Consider the following 20,826-nt stretch of genomic DNA (forward strand, 5'->3'; position numbering starts at 1 on the left):
GCCAAAGGAAACCGAGCAAGAGCTGCTCAAGAAAATTCTTCATTCGACTACAGGCAATATTTGGAGACATTTAAATATGTTAGTTCACTTTTGTTACGGTTACTGTAAGCATACCGTAGGTTCACTTCAGGGTTATTGTAAGCTTGATGCAAGCTAGACGTAGGATTATTGTGAGCTTACTGTAAACTCAATGTAGGCTTACTGTAAGGTTACTGTAAACCTACTGTGAGCTTGATGTAGGGTTACAGTAAGCTTACTGTAAGATTAATGCGAGCTTACTGTAGGGTTACTTTAAACTTAATGTAAGCTTACTGGCTTAATGTAAGTTTACTGCAAGCCTACTGCAAACTTACTGTAGGGGTACTCTAAGCTTACTTCCAGCTTAATGTAAGCATCCAAATCTAGGAATGAGCAATCAAATTTTCCGTTTTTTCAGTGCTGGCTCCAGTGTCTCTGTGTATTCCTTACATATTTTGTGACGCTGTCCGTTTTTCCAACAGTTTTGGTCGAGTTTGAGCCGACGACAAAAGATGGAAAATGGAATTCCGTTTTTGGAAGTGAGTTTCTTTGTTTTTCGTCATAAATTTTCACCTGTTTCAAGGTGCTTGTTTTTATTTTCGGAGGAAATTGGCACTAATTCCAAAGATTCAAAAAAATATCAAAAAGAAACCAGTTACAAGTTGTTGATTTCTACTTTCTGTAATTTCTGAATTCAATACGTCAGTTTTGGGTCTGTCTGTTCATAAAATTGTTAAATGTTCAGAAAATGTCTACAATGGAATTACGACTTTCTTGAATTTCAATCTTCTCGCTGCCATTGGAAACGTTTGTGCCACTTTCGTGACAATTGTAAGTTGGATTTGTTGGATTTTCTGAAAATTATACTTTTGCTGAAACTCGTCTTTTGGTTTGAAATTTTTAGAAAGGTGCAGTAGTTAATCTTCCCAATGAGCGCGTTCAAAAATAAAACTAATATGAAACCGAGGTTTTGGTTTTCTAAATTTCTACAATTCAAATTTCAAAAATGAAAAATTTCTGTTTCACAATTTTTTTTAAGAATTGAAAAGTTATTTCATTGATACTCCCTCATTGTTTCTACTACAAAAATCGAACTCTGTCCTCATCTTCGCAATTTCCAGCCAGGACCTCGTCTCCTAATCGTTCCATGTCTGATTCGTCTCGTCTTCATCCCATTCTTCATGTTTGGAAACTGTTTTCCCAATGATCGATCCATGCCAGTTTTATATAGCAACGAATGGATTTTCTTCTTTGGAAATACAATCATGGCATTCACAAGTGGATATTTTTCATCATTGGGAATGATGTATGCGCCGCGGTGAGTTTGGAAAAATTGGGAAATGACGAATCGTAGATCTTCACTATACATAAAACGCTAGAGGCGTCTGTCGGTCCTCATTTCAGTCTGTAAACTTTCGAAAAGCTTGAAAATTAAATATAAATGTTCGTGACCCTTTTAGAATAACTGAGTAGCGGAGCCACGAACCAGTAAAAAACAGAATTGAACCGCGCCGAAGGCGCACCATTTAAATATAACAAGTTTGGATGAAATAACTTTAAAAGGTTAAGAAAAAATTTTTGATAGTGAATTCCTACGAGCAATGTTAGTGTTAGGAATCTAATCTTTAAAAGATGAACCTGAAATTGTGAAATTTCTGAAAATCAAAAATCATGGAAGTCAAATTTTCAGCGTCTGCCCACCGGAATACTCCAAACTGGCTGGTCAAGTGTCTGCCCTTTCCCTGGTGCTTGGTATTACTGCTGGAGTTGGTTTCACGTATGCAATTAATGCAATGATGCACAATTTCTAATCATTTCTTTCTGTATGTAACGAAAATTATGTATAACTCAATTGTTCTTTGTTGTTGGCGGGTGTAATTTCTCAAAGCTTTTTTCTGGTATTTAGCGCTTTTTGGGCAGTGTGTTTGAAACAAATAAAAATTTTATTGATGGAATTTTTGTTGTCAACTTTGAACTAATTCATCTCGGTTCATGTGAAAAATAGGATAAAATCTGACCCATTTTTTCGATAATGTGGTTAACATCATCCCATTGAAATCATTCAGTTTTATTAAACACCAAACTTCTCAAATTTCCGAAACCGCTTTTTTCCAGTTCACGTCAAATGTTACGAAACAGAAGAGCATTTTTTTGCTTTCGGGTGTAACTTCTCAAACTTTTTGGACAGCATTTTTGAACAAAAATAAAGGTTTTGTTGCTGGAATATTTTCATTGTCAACTTTGAGGCAATTTATCTCGGTTTGTATCAAATATCTCAAAAATTGGTCAACCAATAAAATGTTCTTAATAAGGTGATAAGTATTTTATCAGTTCACCACTTTTGGATACTTCTCGCTGGGAGGTAGATAAATTGAGTCAAAAAGAAAAAGTGTTTCACAGAGAGGAGTCAGTTACCTGTGAAATATATCAAAAAAAGTTTCAGTTTCACAGATTTCAAAAGTGAAAATTCAAGTGTTATTAGAACGCCATGGAAAAAAAAATTTCGAAACAAAAAAATCTAAACCAAAACAACTACGTGAATTAGTTTAGAAACCCACGGCTCTGAATGCCCCCTTGACCTCTGGCAGAATACTATAAAAAAGAGAGAATTGAAAGGAACAATCAGTCCTCGCTTTCTCTGGGGGATCCGGCAAGGGTCCTGGGTCCTTGATCTAGAAAAAACTAGGTGGGACCTAGGAAAAATTAGGTTATTACCTGGAAAAAAATTAGGTCATAAACTAAAAAAAATAAGGTATGACCTGGAAAAATTTAGGTCATGACATAAAAAAAAATTAGGTCATGAGCTGGATCTAATTAGGCCATGGTCATGACCTAGAAAAAATTAGGTCACTGCCTTAAAAAATTAGGTCATGTCCTAGAAAAAACTTGGTCGTGGTCTAGTAAAATAATTAGGTCGCGAACAAGAAAAAAACAATTTGAAGAGTTTTTCAACCACATTAAACACAAAAATAATAAGTTTGAAAATGTGTATTGTGGGTCCGTAACGCGTTATACTCGAGAAAACTGCCCATAACTTGATCAATTTTTGTCAAAACAAAGAAAACCGTTGTTTTCAGCTGAACGCACATAGAGCTTAAAATGAATATGACCATGACTATGTTGTTTCAAATTTAAATGAATTTCTGAAAAAAACTGTAAGCTCAATGTAAGCTGTTTGAGACGACGACAAAGGATGGGAAATGGGATTCCGTTTTTGGAAGTTAGTTTTGTTTTGCTTGTCAGACGTTTTTTTTTCTGTTTCACTCTTGGATCGCACTGATCCAGTACTAATCCAGAGTTTACTGAACATTTGAAATTCCTTTTTTTTTCTCAATTACCAAAAATACCTGTTTCAAGATGTTGACTTTAATTTTCTGTGAATTCTGATTTTGATTCGTCGCTTCATATGTATGGCAATTTTCAAAAAATGATTACAATGAAGTTACACCTTTTTCGAATTTCAACCTTTTTGCTGCCATTGGAAACATTTGTGTCCCTTTTGTGACAATTGTATGTTTTTTTTTTTGGATTTTCCGAGAATTATTTTTTGCTGAAACTCTTCTTTTGGCTTGCAATTTTGGAAAAAACGTAACAGTTAATCTTTTTCAAAAGTTGTTTTCAAAAATAAAACGAATATGAAACAGATATTTTGATTTTCCAAATTTCTACAAAAGATGCGAATTTCAAAAAAAAATTAGTTTTACAATGATTTCCAAAAAAATGTAAGAATTATTTCATTTATGACTCTATGTTAGTGATTTGGTACTGTCCCCGAAAAAAGGGCTGAGGACGACCGTCCCCCGTCCCCTAAAATGGGTCGCCCAGCGAAAGCGGGCGTCCCGATTTCGAACGCTAACTGTGATATTTGTATGGTAAGAATTCACCTACGTATTATTATGTTCTATTAAATGCCAAACTTCTCAAGTTTCAGAAACTACAACATTTATTTGTTCAATTATCGTCATAAGTTAAACCACAAAAGTACATTATTATGAGGAATTTTTATTAGGTTTGTAAAACAGTTTGGTTAGTGATAAGAAAATCTGAAAAACGTGATTTGTTCATAAAGGAACTTTTTTTTTATTCCTGGGAGGAATCAAATGAATGTTTTCTGTTTCGAAATTTCGAAAATTTGGAACACAAGTATATGGTTAAACTGGGTCAAAAAACAAGTCATAGGTTTACATTTTCAGCATAATGTGAAACTGGAAAAAATCTAACAAAATTTTTGAATATCACTGCTAAAAAATTCAAAAAATTAAGTTTTTGAGTTATGAATTGTTTGGTCGGACATAAATCTGAAAGAACATAAACGAGAATAATTTTTAACTGTATTTTCAAATTATTACAAAACAGGAAAAATTAAATATTCTCATTTATTGAAATTCGAGCTTTGTAAAATTGAAAATTACTGTATCGTATTATTTATATTTTGGGATGTGAATTTTGGAAAATACTCATTAGCTTGATGATCTTTTGCTAAATGCTCACTTGCTAAATATGCTCATGAGCTAAACTCGCTCACATTTGCTAAAATAGTCACACTTGCTAAATTTCATTTGCTAAATTTTGATCATTTGCTAAATAGGGGACTTGTTCAAATTGAAGGCTTAGGCTGAAACTTTTTACAGGAAAACAGGTGTTAAAGCCTAAGCCTGAAATTTAAAGCAAAAACCGGAATATTCTGTAAAAAATTCAGTCAAAAAGTACTGAAATTAGCAAATAACAGCAAAATTTCCACTTTTTCATTTTTAGCGAATGATCAAAATTTAGCAAATGAAATTTAGCAAGTGTGACTATTTTAGCAAATGAGCGAGTTTAGCAGATGAGCATATTTAGCAAGTGAGCATTTAGCAAGAGATCATCAACCTAATGAGTATTTGCCGTGAATTTTTGACTGGATACAGTCAATTGATTCACTGGAATACGATGTTGAACTGAAATTGACTTATATTTTAAAACTTTCAGCACCACATGAAACAGTAAACTTATTATTATTATTTTAGTTTCCTAGAATGACAGCTTGAAAAACAGAAATCAAAGAAATTTCAGGTAGGTGGTTTTATATTTTCAGCATATCATGAAACTAGACTTATCCTTTCTTTTACAATTTTCAGTTTAACGTTTTTTATGTGAACTTTCTATGAACCGCAAAAAGTTATGTTTCGTGATAGATATATTTTGAAAAACATCATTTTGGGAAGATGATTTGATCTTTTTTTTTTGTAAAATTTCAGATTACTATAATCCACTTCGCAGAAATTTTTTTAACCGTGATTATAATCTTAATGTGTAGACCAAAAATTGCTCATTTTCGGATTAGTGAACATCTATTCTAATAGATAGAAAACAGAAATATTTGATTTCGTCTTAAAATTAATAGCAAAGAAATATTAAAATATCACAGTTTCAGAATGACTATTTTCAGAAGATTCAAATGATATATTGCCTACAATTTTCAAAACAATTTTCGAAAGCCAAGTTTTATTTAAGCCTTGGATGTCCGTTTCTCGGCTTTCTTAACTTTCGATGGTAATGAAAATGTGATTACGAGCTGTGTAGATCAGCGTCAACTTTTCTAAAATGTTCCGTTCCAAGTTAATTTTATCATTGATCGGATTTTTTCCGCTATGTTCAAATTCAATAGTTGAAAAAAAGCTTTTTATTTTTCGAACCGAATTTCGTGTTTCTCTTGGAAAACATGCTTTCTAGCATCTCTAGAGTCTGTTTTCCTACCAAAAACCAAACTAAACTTTCGAAAAAGACGCGAAAGTCTGAAATATTTTTTACCGCTTTGCCTCGGAAATCAACACAACTGGCGGCTCACAGACTTTCATAGGACCCAGATTTAAAGAAATGCATACTGACAAGCAACATGAATCGCTTTCTTGATCACTAATGTGCTAAATGTTACAGTAATTTTTTTTTTTCTAAAGTTCAGTTTGTGATAAGCCCAACATGGAAGATTTATGGATTTCATGTGAACCTTGTTACGAAATTCGATATGAAATTTTAGTTGATCTATGAGGATACTGTAATCTAGTAGTGAAACTGGTGGAATCCTTCCTAAAGAAAAGGAAAAATTTTGATCGATTGCAAACGATGAACAAGCAAACAACTCTGGAAATCCAAAAACTGATAACGACTAGCTGAAACGGTTTTTTTTTCGTTTAGAAAAATTTATCGAGGTAGCACTATTGAAAGTTCTGACTACTTGCTGTCTTCAGACTGAGGTTTTGAGGCTGTGCTGAACTGTTGTGCTTCAAAATTTAAAAAAAACAAAACTTTCAATATGAAATGACTGTATTGATAGAACGATTTGATTGAACGAATTAATTTGAAAAAAAAGATTAAATATGGAGTAGAATAAAAGATTGAACTCGTTATGAGATTCCGGATGACGAGGCAACTTCGGCGATGATTAATTGATGATGTTGATTGAGAGAAGAGAGTAGAGGACCTGGAAAACGGAAATTTTGAAATTTGAACTAAAAAATTCTATAACTCAAAAAATAGGCTCCGCCCCTAATTGCTAGCTATAGGAAAAGAAACTTACCAGGAATGGCTTCGATTGAATAATCTGATGAAATCTGAGAGCTGGACTATGACCATGTAGCTGATTAAAACTTGTTCCTGCATGCCGAATGGTGGACCTTATCGAATCTTTGCTCGTTCTCATTGAATCTGAAGACGCGAGATCCGACGATGAGAATGTTTCTCTGGAAATGTTGGCAGAAGATTGTGCGCATTGGCTCAGCGAGCATATCCGAAGAGTGGTCAGCGGTTTCCAAAGTCTTCAAAGTGATCACTGGCTTTGGCTCGATTTTGACCCATCCGTTGGCAGTCAACTGCTGCTTCTTCCACTGTTTTCCTTCCCATTGAATGGACTCTTTCTCGGATCCAATTGCCATGAATGGATAGCAGATGCCCTCTTGGTAAACGAGCTCATCGATTTTGACTTGCTCCAATCCTCTAGTCTCCGAATTGAACACATATTGGTCCACAGTACCAGCTTTTTGGTTTCTGGCGAAGATTACGTAACGCTGATCGTGGAACACAGAGTAGACTGGTTGGAGATTGGATTCTTTGCTCAATGGTCCGCAGACATCACAAGTGTGGGAACTGAGCTTTCCCTTATTTTTGTTGTATCCGAAGAGAAGCTCCTCAGTGTTGTATCTGATTGTGACCAACGGCATTCCATTGAGAGGGCAGATTTGGCGGTCGGATGTTCCGATGATCATTTTGTAATTTGGCTTGACGCTGTGTGGTGGATGGATGGTCAAAGACATCAACGATGGGATGAGATCCCCTTGGCTTGAGGTTGGAGACAGAGTCGAGTCGCGACCAGACGACGGTTGAGAAGTACCAGATGATTGGGAAGGAGTTCTTGAAGTGCGCATCATCTGGAAAAATGAATCATTAGATGGGGAAGAATCATTTGACAACAAATTTTTTAAGAAATGAAAAGATGAAGAAACAGAAAATATTAGACTGGAAAATCGATAGAGGAAATTAAGAAAGCTTTGGAAAGAGGGAGTAGCTCAGGACCACCCAAGACGAGTGAATGACTAGTAAATGTGTCTCATCTTGGGTATAACCAAAAAGGGGGCGGGGCTAATGTCCAGGTGGGCCCACCTGGTTTCTCAGGTCCCGAGAAATGGGCAAGGTGAAGACACCCTTTAGTAACATTCCTTATGGGAAAAGATGAGAGACTGGATGTAGTACTTGAATGCGATTTCTAAAAATTTTTCAAAATTATGCTCAAGGTGAAACGGAAAATTTTACTATCCGAAATTGAGATCTTATGGTCAACGGATTATTGAACTGTATAGCTCGAAAAAATGTTTCTGGAGTTATTGAAATGTAGTTAAAATATGAGCTACCAGATTTCGGAGATTGGGGTATAAACTGTTCAGACAAGTTTTAAAAACTAAAATTTTTCAAACTTCAATTACTGTTTCTCAATGATATAATTCTTAGTGTTAACAAAGATTCGAAGATTCTAAAATAGAGCGGGTTGAGATATAGTAGAATCTGTGGAGCTATAGTAGATTCAGGTAGAGTTAGAAATGCAAGACGATTTTTGGAAGGAAAGACTATATAAGAACAACCAAGACGAGAGAGTAGGAAGAAGGTGGAATGAATGACTGACGACTAAATGAATCTCATCTTGACTATAACCAAAAGGGGCGGGGCTCAGGTGGTCCCAGGTGGGACAGTCTCAAGGTACTGAGGCATTGACGAGGTAAAGACACCCTTGGTAATGTACATCGAGATTTTATGACTATGGATGTGAAGAAGGCCTCCTACATTAGGATGGCTGGGAGTTACTACAGTAGGATAGCAGGGAATTTCTAGAGCAAGATGTATGGGGTTTTCTACAGTAGAATGGATGGGAAGTTCTACAGTAAGATGAGTTAGAAAATGGCTCAAAGTCAATGTTTCAGGAACATCTTAATATTAAAATTGTGATTCTTCTCACACTCAGAAATCTCGTCATCAATTTATTTTGTACCGTGTAGCCCGAAAATGTAGAAAATAAATAAGAAGGGGATACTTGGAAATTGAGTTCTAGTACTTTCTAGCGTACTTGCTAAATCCCGGCCCGGCCCGGGCTGGAGAAAAATTTTTCCGGCCCTCCGGCCCGGGTATCGACTATTTCAAAATTTTTCTGTTGACTTTTGATACATTTTTTCAAAATATTCATTGCAAATCACGAAATTTATCCCAAGACCTGCTAAAAATATGGAAACAAAAAAAAGTTTGTTAAAATGTTTCCAAAAATCCAGTTTCCTCTCAAAAAATGACTCTTAAAAATTTTTGTCTCAAGAACCCGGGCCAGTGAAAATTCCTCCACCGGTCCGGCCGGCCCGCGACATGTATGCTTTCTAGTCAACCACTTATAAAACTAAACTTACTTTTCTAAATGCTTCTTTTCTCTATTAAAAAAAATCGGAGATTTTCACGAAGTAGTACAATGCACGCTCTCCCCAGCTCCCAATATGAACTGCAAGCTTTTTTCTCAGCGGAGCGCGGTTGCGCGCGGCGAAAAATTCTTATTTTTTAAATTTTGTACTGAAAAGTCGGTTTTTAGCAAAATTTCCTTTCTTATTTTTCGCCATTTTTTTCAATTTTTCGTCCATAGGAATTGTTAAACCGGCTAAAACACACATTTTAAGTATAAAAGCAGCAAGTTCTGACTAAAAATGAAAGAGGAGATTTTTAAGAAATTTTCTAAAAACGGAAATTTCTCAAATTTTTTGGTGTTTTAAGAATTTCTTTTGTTAAACTATTGTAAAGAATTCATTTTTGAGTGTTTCGAACTATTATCCGCCAAAATGCTCTACCGGTCAAAAAAGATATTGCGATTTTTAGAAAATTGCTTAATAATCTATCTCCTCTTTCATTTTTTGTCGGAACTCGCTGCTTTTGTACTTAAAATGTGTGTTTTAGCCGGTTTAACAATTCCTATGGACGAAAAATTTAAAAAATTGGCGAAAAATGAGGAAATTTTGCTATAAACCGGTTTTTCAGTACAAAATTTGAAAAATAAAAATTTTCACCGCACTCCGCTGAGAAAAAGGTTTGCAGTTCATATTTTTCACTGGGGAGAGCGTGCAATGTGCATTAAAGGGGGTAGTGGAAATTTTGAAACCAACTTTTTGGATTCAAAAAGTAATAAGCTCAGAGAGGAAGCTAGGGAAAACATTAGATTTGAGTTAAGATTACATCCGCCTGTTGGAAAAGGCTATGATTTTTGTACACTAGGATGGCAAACTAGAAATTCAGAAGTCAAGTTGTTGGATTCAAAAATTAATAGCATAAAAAAGCGGGATGAGAGGGTGAGCTAGAAAAATGGATGGGAGAATATAAGGAAGAGAATCTACAAATAGGGTTCATACTGGGTAAGTAGGGTTAGGGAACGATATAGGGAACAGTATTAGAAATAGAGATTAGGAATAATAGTGCACCACTCAAATAAGTGAGCAATGAATAAAAAGGAAGGAAGAACAAGACCGAAATGATGGCTAAAGGAATCTCAACCTCCGCTTATATAGTCGCAGGCCGAGGGGAACCCAGGTGGGATCATCATCCCATCTGGGTTCTCAAGATACAGGCCACCAAAAAGTGTGATGATGTGTAATAGGTTCATTGACAATCTCCAACTATATTGACGCAAAAAAAAAACAATAGGTGTAACGAGAGAAGAGGAGTAATTTCTTTGAGAGTTTTATGATCTGAAGACGGACGTTTACAATAATTAGGGCAATACACATAGGCCATCAACTCAGTACAGCAAATGGGGTGAAGGAGTGTGCAAGACTTTGGGGAAAAGACGCTAACATCAGATGTATGCTTAATCTTAAGTAGAAACAATGAGGCTGTTGAATAAGAAGTTGTGACTTTCTGATTACGGTAGTTATGAGCTAAGGTTACTGAAGTTGGAAAGTTTTGGAATTTTTGGATCTTTGTGATAAGGAGCCTATGGAAAGGGTCCAAGACAAACATGCGAAAATTTATGTAAACTGATATGTACTATTAAAAACAGTGATGTTTAAACAACGAAGTTTGATAAAACTGAAACATCGATAAAACTGAAAGAAGTCAATAAGTCTTTTTAGTCCTAATATTTCTCCATGGACCTATCTTTCTTTCTCAAGGACCCCATCTTCCCATAAAGAGCTTTTTTGGTTCGCTGAGCTTCTTCTCGGAATAATGACATAACTGTTGTGACATTTCCTGGCTTGTTTCCAGAGTCATCTGTTCCTTTAATTTCATGTTTGAAAAAATAGCCTGAAACACAAAATTTAATTGTACCACTTTTCTATCCGAGAGCATAACTCAATACATTCTGACACATAAAGTTAGACTGTAGTCGGGAGCGAAGGAAAAAAATCGGAGTTTCTTGAGAAGACAGTGCATGTTTTTAACATTAGAATCTATGATCTCCAAGAGAAAGAATGTAACAATGAGGTTAAAACTCATAAAGTTAGTATGAAACAGTGCCTAGAAAAAATATATAAGTGTGGAACTTATTTTTTTTAAACTGCGTAACTTACAGATTTTAAAACAGTTTTATGAGTACCGTATTCAATTTATTACTGGTTCAGATTCCATTTTTCTGATTGAATACAGTCTCCTTTTTAGTGTGTTCATCTCAGTTTGTTGTTTGAAGCAATTTTTCAGTCCAATATACGTTTCGTGTGGCTATCCCTTTAATGTATCTTATCGGAGCCGATTGCGCCCGCGTAGCTCAGCTTGAACCGTTTGGCAAACAAGTCAAACTCCTCTATTGTTGATAAGACAAAATTTCGAGACAATGGTATCACCCATTATCATGTAGACTGTTTCAGAATCTTTTTTTATGCAGTTGAAAATTATAGTCTCCGATTATACTGGAAAAATATGTACAGATTTCAGTTTTAATTCTAGCTATTCGATATCCTGTGATCGCTGGTCCTTCTGTCTTAGCTCGGCGTCAATGTTCGGAATCATTTTTAAAAAATGATTCAAAATTAATATTCAAACTGAATCAGAAAATCTTATATTGCAATCAGTGAGAAATCCGCAAATTTAAGACATCCTTGACTGTATAGCTCGAAACAATGTTTCTGCATTTTTTTTTCTGTTAAAAGGGACGATTTTAAAAATTGAGTTCTAATGTTTTCAGAAGCAGTATCATGTCTGAACATAAATCTACTGTTTCCGAAGCCTTCTATTCTATAGACTTCTTGGTTTTCCCGCTATATCTTTCCTATATTTTACCCGACGCGATTTTTTGTGGTTTTTTTTCAGATTCTCAAGCTTATGGCGTTTTACTGTCTTCTGAATGACGCCTAGTGCGCTCCACCGCACAGTAAGCAAGTTTCACATTTCCAGGTAAATGGTGAAATTTGTTTTATGTTATCATGAGACTTTCTTGCTAAATTTCAATAAATATAGCTGATGTGTAGTGTATACACCTCTTTGGATCGCTACACAGTTTGCTCAAATGAATCCGAAGAGTACCGTAGGCAATCTGCAAACACCACCACGCAAATTTTTCCAGTTAGTGCGTGAAACGAGAAAAGTGATGTTGTTTTACCAGTTTTACTGTTTCATGAATTTCATATTAGTGGACGCGATATCAATTTATTCCGATTTGACAGGTTCACAATCGAAAATCTTATTAGCAGGCGATCAAATTTAACTTCTAAATGTTACAGTTTTAGGAATGTATTTTAATGGAAACTTCATTTTTAGAATAGTTGTCGAAAGTAAAAACGGTGTTTAGTTGGTTTGGCTGGAGAGTAAATGATTTACGAGCATAAATTCCGATTACTGTGCGTCCCAGAACTTCATGTTTTTGTGGTGTCAGATAAAACTGTGAAAACCCAATTTTATCTGTTGCTTGTTCAGTTTTTTCGAATACGAAAATTAAAAAAAAAAGACAATAATGACAATTTTACAATATCTGGGAAATGATGATTCGGAAAAAAACAGAGGTCTTGAAGAACATCGAATTTTGATAAAAACTCGCTAAGAATTTTGTCAGATGTTGCTAAAAAATACAATACATAGGGTTTTTTGTATCTCTGAAATTATTTTATTCAATATGTCCTGAAAGTCATTCTTTGAGTTTTGAGAATTCATGAAGCGTCTTTTTTTCACAGTTTCACGTGCCTTTCTTTTAAAAACAGGACACAATTAATTCCAATATATATTGTGTCAATTATTCAAATTTTAGATCGAATTGATTGATTTTACTACTGGATCTTAGATATCAGAAATGTAGAATGATAATGCGCTCCACCGCACATTAGCAAATTTTACATTTCCAGGTCGAATATGGAGTTTTATTTTCATGTTATTATAAGACTTTCTTGCTAATCTTCAATAAATTTAGTTGTTGTGCAGTGGAGCGCACTACACATCTTCCTGAACTACAGACCTTCGCTACACATCGTGTACTCAAAGATTACGGTAGACAAACCAACACCACCACGCAAGTTTGTGTATTTCCCGCTAGTAAGTGAGACGAGGAGAGTGATGGAAATGCGCTCCACCTAGATTTAATTTTTGTTCATTGTTACAAAGCGATATGTTTTCAGTGTCATAAATTTCATATCAATTGAGTCAATTAATAAAGACGATGTTGCGCAATTAATAAAGACGAATTCACATGTATTGTAATCAAACTTTACGTTTTGAAATCAAATATAATAATAACTTTTTTCTAAATTTGAATAAAACATGTGGGTAATTTTCGGTGGTACGCATACTTGTAATCCGGGCTTTTGTCTTTGAACAAAGTTACAGATCATAAAGTGGCTTTTCCGGGCCGGGCCGGGCCTGCTATTTTTTGTTCCTTTTCGTCTGTAACTTTGTTCAAATAGGAGATACAGGTTAGGTTTCCAAATAATATCATTTTGCAGTACTCGTCGAGTTCTATCATATTAGGTTGGCGGGAAAGTCTTTGTCACTCTGTTTGTTTAATCACTGTTCTCGTATATGGAGGCTGTGTATGATATCGACTCTAGTGAATAACAAGGTGATAAGAACCTTCCATATAAACAAGTCCCCATCTCCTTCCCTGCTCCTCATCTGTAATTGAAACGATATGTTTGTTCCCACTGCTATTCACATCAGACATGTTTTGATTTACCTCTTCCTATCTCACACCACGATGAAGGATTCGGAAACTTTCTTGAAGAATGTGTACAACACACATGCCCCTCACTACAATACTATTCGCAATTGGTTCCATCGTTTCGAAAAAGATGACTTCTCGCTCGATGAAAAGGATCGCTCTGGGAGACCCCGTGAGTTGGATTTGGACAAGCTGAAGCACGCATTGCAATAGCCAACCTTGACCGCCGAGTCGACGATTCGATTACTCTTCTCACTCTCCACGCGGGCGATCGATGGCTAAACCGGCTAATAACCGGAGATGAGAAGTGGGTCTTCTACGATAATCACACAGGAAATCCCAGTGGGTTGGAGAAGGAGAGAGCCCACAGGATGTCCCCAAACCCGACCTTCATCCGAAAAAAGTTATGCTCTCTGTGTGGTGGGGAGTGGACGGCCCCATCTACTGGGAACTTCTGCCCGAGGGCAAAACAATAACTGGAGACCTCTACACTACTCAACTACGAAACCTCAAGAAAGCAGTCGACCGTTCGGCCCTGAAAGACAAGAAAGTGTACTATCAACATGATAACGCTCGCCCACATGTTTCGAAACAAGTGAAGCAGGAGCTGATGGGATATGGATGGAATGTTCTCCCTCACCCCCCGTATTCTCCTGATCTTGCTCCTTCCGACTATTGGTTATTTGGCGATATGACACGTGCCTTCGAAGGAAGAAGCTTCAATTCCCGTGGAGCGGTCGAAGCGGCACTCAAACAATACTTTGCCTCACGCCCGGCTGGATTCTACCGCAATGGAATCCATAAATTGAGGGAACGTTGGAGACATGTTGTTGATAATGATGGACAATATAATTAATTATTCGGTTATTTTTTCTTTGAGAAATAAACTATTGAAAAAGTGACAAAGACTTTCCCGCCAACCTAATATCTGATTTAGTTGGTTAAAAAATATTCGCCAAAAATTTCCGATCCGCTCACCTCAGAAAAAGAGAAAAATAGTCACTCGATCAAAATTGTCTTCAAACTTTCACGGTTTCTGAATAAGAATTTTCAGGAGACTTTATTTTTCAGAATTAAAAACCATCCTTATTTTTCCTGTATGAAAATTTAGAAATCATTTTTTGTATCCAGAATTTTTTAGACTTTTTCATAACTTTGAACAAAACAAAACTTTATGGAGATTTTTTGAAGAGTTTTATAAACTATCGCGGTTTCATATTCAGCATATCAAATTATGATGATTTCCACTTTCCAATACGATTCCTATTTTTCTTCCAGGCATTTTTCCGCTTTTGAAGAATGTGAAAATCCAGAAATTGGACTTTTACCGAAATCTAAAACGTTTTGTCTTAAAATCAGTTTATTTTCCTCATAAAATCTCCCGTATTTTGATAATATCCAACTGGTATATGGAAACAATTCTGCAACACAACCTACGTCAATCAGAATCAGAAATCTACTAAACTCTTTTTCGCATGAATACATTTATCGAAATTCTCAGGTATCAAAAATGTCAACGGCGAATCAGAAGCAAAAAAAATCAGTGGCCTGGAAGAACTACAAAATTTTGACGAGGAGATCTTTCTAGATATCGTCATGGGGAATATGTAGCACTAGAATTTAGTTAGAAGTAAAGCTGTCGAAATCTAGCAGCGGCGTAGGCTCAGGGTCCCTAGGCCACCACCATAGTAACGTAATAAGTCAGCAGTGGTCTTCAATTTGGCAGTCTACGGATTACTGTAGTCTGAAACGAAGGGGTGTACTGATGAAATTCTAGGGGCTTTCAGATTACCATTTTCAGAGATTGAAAAAAATGTTCACTGTCTCAAAATCCTTATCTTTAAAAAATTGAAAATAATAGAACACTCGATTAATCCTATTCTCAATATCAAACCAGATTAATTTCAATATGAATTTGAAAATCTTTCGGAGTATCCCTATTTAAAAAATACTTACAGAACTTTTTGTTCTTGTTTCAAATAGTTATCATATTCTATTCCTGATTTCTTCTAATAGTCTTTCCTATAGAAGTTTTCTGGCACACATTGAAATTCCAAATTCGAATTATTTATTTTCTAAAAGTTGTTTTCAGATGTTTTTCACTACATTTCAACTAAATTTTCAAAACCTTCTTCGATCCTTTAACCTATAATTTTGGAAATGTTACAAAATTGTTGGATTTGATTTGTTTTTGGTATTTTTTGTCAGCACGATCTTTGAAGAAGATTACGAAATTTAATAGAAATTAGATATAAATTCTGATTATTGTTTGTCCCGGAATGTTCGATTTTAAAGTGTCCGATGGGACTGTGAAAAATCAAATGTGTCTGTTTTCCTTTCATGTTCACTTGTTTCAAACAGGAAATGGAAGAATTAGATAATCTTCGAAGTTCTGTAGAACCGCTGGAAAATAATAACCCAAAAAATAGGCAGAGGCCTTGAAGAACTGCTATAAAATTTGATAAGAATGTTTTCAGTTGCGGAAAAAACCATTTTTTGCATCTCTGAAAATAGGTTACTCAATAAGGCTTCAAAGTCTTTTTTTGAGTTTCGTGAAACGTTTTTTTTCACATTTCCCGGTCAGAAGGTAGCAATTACTTACAATTCTTTCGTTTTAAGAATATGAAATTTTGCCGTGCAAGTCTGGTCACCTCGAAAACAGTGGAATGGCTCCATCAACATTCACTTCAAAATTTCACAGTTTCTGAATAGACATTTCCTGGAAACTGCATTTTGCGGAATAGTGAAATCTCATCTATAATAATTCGAGTACCCAAAATGTAGATATTTTGTTTGTATCCATATATATATATATTTTCCAGCTTCTAGCTGTTTTTCGTTATTAAGTAGTTTCAGCATTCAAGATCGATCCTGGGCTTGAAATTGAAACTATTTTTCGAAAGCCGAAGTCTAGGGAAGAAACATGTTTCGAAAGTCGAAGTATACGCGTTTCAGTCAGATCCTATAATTTTGATTGAAAAACGAAATGCTCTGGAAAAATGTAGAGATTCTAATCTAAAATGTATTGTTTCATAGTTCAGGTATCAACTTATAGGAAGTCCCTTTTCCCAATTTAATCTCTATTTTTAATTTTTTTTTTGTATTTGACAAATCTTAAGATTTTAGAATTCCACAAGTTTTTGTCTTGAAATCAGCTTCACAAGGTCCCGTATTTTCTAATATTCAATGTGTTATCTCAAAAACGATTCCGCAACACAAGCTACGTCAGTCAAAATCAGAAACGTACTCAAATCTGGATATGCATGAACGAATTTATCAAAATTCTCAAGTATTACTAAAAATTTCAAAGACGAATCAGAAGCAAAAAAAAATCAGTGACCTGGAAGAACTACAAAGTTTCGACAAGAAGGATCTTTCTAGATATCGTCACGGAAAATATAAAGAACTAAAATTTAGTTAGGAGCGAAGCTGTCGAAATGTAGTCATCGGCCTAGGCTCAGAGTCTCTAGGCCTCTACGTATCCCAAAAGTACCGTAATAAGAAAACAGTGGCCTTTAATTTTACAGTTGGAGAATTACTGTAGCCTGAAATCAAGGGAGTTCTGCTCAGATTATCATTTTCAGAGATTGAAAAAATTTCACTGTTCCAAAGTTCTTATTTCCAGAGAATTGTAAATGATAAAGTATTCGATTATATCCTCTGCTATTAATGATTGGAAAAACGTTCAAAATCAAAAAATTAAAAAAAAAACTTCCAGAATTTTTTATACCTGTTACAAATCACTATCTTATGCCATTCCTGGATTCTTCTGATAGTCATTTTCAAAAAAAAAATTTTTTCCGATTCACTTCGAAATATCAAATTCGAGTTATTTTTTTTCTAAATGTTGTTTGAAAATGTTTTTCACTACAACTACATTTTCAAAACTTTTTTTCAGTTCTTCAACCTATAATTTTGGAAATGTTACAAAATTGTTGGATTTGATTTGTTTTTCTGGTCGTTTTTGGCAGCATGATCTTTGAATAAGATTATGAAATTTCAGAAATTCGGAATCAGGATGTGAAATATTTTTTTGAATCAGAACAAAAAACGCTGAGAAATGTTGAAGTCGAGATTTTGAAACATCGATTTTTTTGGTATTCGGAGGAGGACAAGCTTTTGTAACCTTGATTTTATCAACTGTCAGCTTGTTTCCTTATTTATGAGATTATGTTTCTGTGAGAAAATGAGATGTTTCAGATTTGTTGAATTTTCCGTTTCAGAATTCCAGTGAATTCGGTCACTGATTTGAATAATTTAATTGTATCAGAACAACTGAGGTTATGATCGCTAAATTATTTTTAAAAAATTTGTTGAAAACTTGCTTCAGAAAACTTCAAATCCGAGCAACCATAGAGTCTAAACTGAATGAGAGAGGACTCTGAAAACCCAGAAACCTGAAAAAATGTGCCAAGGTTGTTGGAAAATTTCAAAAAACAAGCATGACCACCCGGAAGAAACTTTCATGTTGAAAATCTCGAAAGATCCCACATCAAGGCTGTTCCAAGATGTGCTCTCTGTTGGAGACGGTCGGCCGTGGGTAAACCGAACCAAACTGAGCGTATCAGTTCAGCTACTCTGACAACCCCAGGGAACTTTATGATAAGCCTTTCCACCGATGAAGGCCAGAAGACCACCCAAGAAGAAATTCAGAACGCCCATGATGAAAACGAAGACGACCACTCAAGAAGAACCACTCTGAAACCTTCAAAATCCCAATACAAGAGCCTTGCAACAAAATTTATTGAAATCTCTCCAAATGGACAAAAAAGAAGACACAGAAAAAATTAACACAAATCAATGAGAGAGATCAAAACATCCGGAAATTAGAGTCCAGCGGCATAGGTCGGTTTGAGGGTGTGTCCTCGGCTGACGAACTCCTTCCAGGTGAACGGATAGTTGCACATTTCTGTGAAACAATAACACAGCCACATGTCGGACGATGGAATGCCGAGATTGGATTGGACGTGCTGGAAAAAGAACGATTAGATTTAAAGGCGCATACAGTAACCAACCTGCATGACACAATCGTTTCCCTTGGTCATGTTTACGATGTTCGGGATGCGAGACGGATGTCTCTCACCACCTCCGAAGGCTCCGGTGCCATCGGAGACCTCGTACACCGCGGTACAGAATTTGCGGTGGTGGAGGGTCTCGACGACCTCCTGGTAGTCGTTATAACCGTAGCAGGAGATTCCGACGGAGGGAGCAGTGGAGACGACGAGAAGGAAAATGAGGCGGTTCATTTTCCCGAGAGGTAGAGGTGTGATGAGAATGGGAGGTAATGATAAGCACTGCTGAAAACGACCCTTTTAAAGAGGCTGCGAGATCCCGCCCATATTTCAGAGTAGTGTGCGCCTTTAATGCTCCGCCCACTTCTTAAACTCCGCCCTTGCTGTGACAAATTTGGAGATTAGAGAATGAAAAGAGGGTTTCTGTTTGAACAAGAGGAAAATGAAGACGACCAGGGCGAGACTATCGAGAACAGGGCTGCGGTCAGCCGCGTCCAGAACCATAAGGGAATTGGTGGGAATCAAACCGTCAAAAACGTTGATAGTCGCTAGCCCTCCGATCTATCCTAAAAGTACTCTAGCCGAAAAGCAGCTTCCTTGTTTTCGACAACAGTGGACCAGGATCTGGCTGTTTCAGGACATTATAGTTTGAGAATCAATTTTCAAATATAGCCGAATTGAATATCATTGTGTAGATCTTGTCGAGCTCTACATTTTACTCAATAACTCAAATCGGAACTCCTATTTTGAACCGAGTTATGGTCTCTATTTTTGCGCCTGTCGATCTGAATGGGAACCCTAGTCACGAATCACTCATGTGATTATTAAAGTTCCGGTAGATAGATAACGTTCTGGGTATCTGTAACTTTTCAAGAAAACTTTTTTAAAATTCTCTGTGTCACCTTCTTAATAAAATTTTAACATCCGCTCCACGATTGGTAGCTTTTCTTTTTTATAAACTTTCGAAACTCTCGCTTGAAGGGATTTCTGAAATAATCACGATGTTTCTTCATACACCTATCATGATAATGATGATAATAAGTGGAGTGGAAGTTTCTGAAAACGAAAAATAAAAACCTTATATCCACAACATTGTATCTAGTGAGCACAGAAAAATACTGATTTTGCAGAATTTTCGATGATAAACTCTTTTAGAGAAATGAAAGACAAAATACACTTCTCATGGAACTTTTGAAATAACCATTCAAGAAAAATAACCCTAAATATTGTCTTGGAGATGAAACAGAACATTTTTTGATCAGTTTTGTAAAAGCAATTCTCAAATTAGCAAGTTTTTGGAATATTAAAATTTCGAACTCTCGAAATCAGAGCAAAAATTCGAAAAGCACAAAAGAATGGTTCACCAAATAGATTTACTAATTTTCAAGATAATAATCCAAGAAAAGTCAATGATGAAGCATTGAAAATTTTCAAAATTCGAAAATAGTTAACCTGCAAATGCTGCTTTCAGTTTTTGTTCTGTTTTTCCCCCAGATGGAGCCACTAAAAAAATGTATTTGTACACAATTTACTACATATTTCCCAAAGTTTTTTAAAGAAATGAGAAAATTTTGGAAACAATGGGAATTCTTTAGGTCGTGGCCGCGGGCTGATCGGTTGGGGTACGGTATCTACAAACAAGTGTAAACACCGGTCACGGTACACCTTTACAAAAAACTGCATACTCAAAATATTTTCCCTAATTACATTGTTTTTAGTCACTATGTTGCTTCCTTTATTGATACTCTGATGATGACATTTCTAAGAATGTGATTGATGAATTTCTTCTTTTCCCAAAAAAGTAATTCGCATGAGTGAACTCGACCAAAAAATCAGAAATTCTAATCCTCCGGTACATTTCTATTTGTGTTAAATGTCACTGATGACAAAAGCAGGGCAGGGATTAGGCAAGATCGAACAATTTCGTGAAATTTCTGAAAACGGGCAAAAAGTTCTGATTTGGTTTTGTGGTACATTTTATGACACACATAATTTATGTTTGAAGTCTTGATAATTCTGGAAGAATCAAATTGGAATTCGAGAACATTTTCTTAATTTGACATAGGCTTTGGATGACGGGCGGGTAGCGAACGGGTAGCTGCTACCCGCCAGCTACCCGCCCGCTTGCTACCCGCCCGTTATCAAAGCCTATGTCAAATTAAGAAA

General features: G+C 35.7%; 3 protein-coding genes across 3 annotated transcripts in view; 1 reads left to right on the top strand and 2 right to left on the bottom strand.

Moving 5' to 3' along the window:
- The window catches only part of CBG22355, a gene marked incomplete at both ends in the record, with an annotated part of 14,392 nt that extends 12,563 nt beyond the window's left edge, over positions 1–1,829 (top strand). The window contains one exon of the mRNA XM_002647142.1: positions 1,709–1,829. Within this exon, the coding sequence (XP_002647188.1) occupies positions 1,709–1,829 (121 nt within the window). The remainder of the gene's footprint in view (positions 1–1,708) is intronic.
- Positions 1,830–6,401: 4,572 nt separating this feature from the next.
- On the bottom strand, positions 6,402–7,421 carry CBG22359 (the record flags this gene model as incomplete). Its single annotated transcript, XM_002647144.2, has 3 exons — positions 6,402–6,478; positions 6,575–6,615; positions 6,646–7,421. The coding sequence occupies 3 exons, from the start codon at positions 7,419–7,421 to the stop codon at positions 6,402–6,404; spliced, it is 894 nt and encodes a 297-aa protein (XP_002647190.2).
- An 11,053-nt stretch (positions 7,422–18,474) lies between these two features.
- CBG22362 lies at positions 18,475–18,894 on the bottom strand (the record flags this gene model as incomplete). Its single annotated transcript, XM_002647145.1, has 2 exons — positions 18,475–18,618; positions 18,664–18,894. The coding sequence occupies 2 exons, from the start codon at positions 18,892–18,894 to the stop codon at positions 18,475–18,477; spliced, it is 375 nt and encodes a 124-aa protein (XP_002647191.1).
- Positions 18,895–20,826: the final 1,932 nt, after the last annotated feature.

The sequence above is a fragment of the Caenorhabditis briggsae genome (genome assembly GCF_000004555.2).
Source record: "Caenorhabditis briggsae complete genome, chrIV, whole genome shotgun sequence".
Taxonomy (NCBI): domain Eukaryota; kingdom Metazoa; phylum Nematoda; class Chromadorea; order Rhabditida; family Rhabditidae; genus Caenorhabditis; species Caenorhabditis briggsae.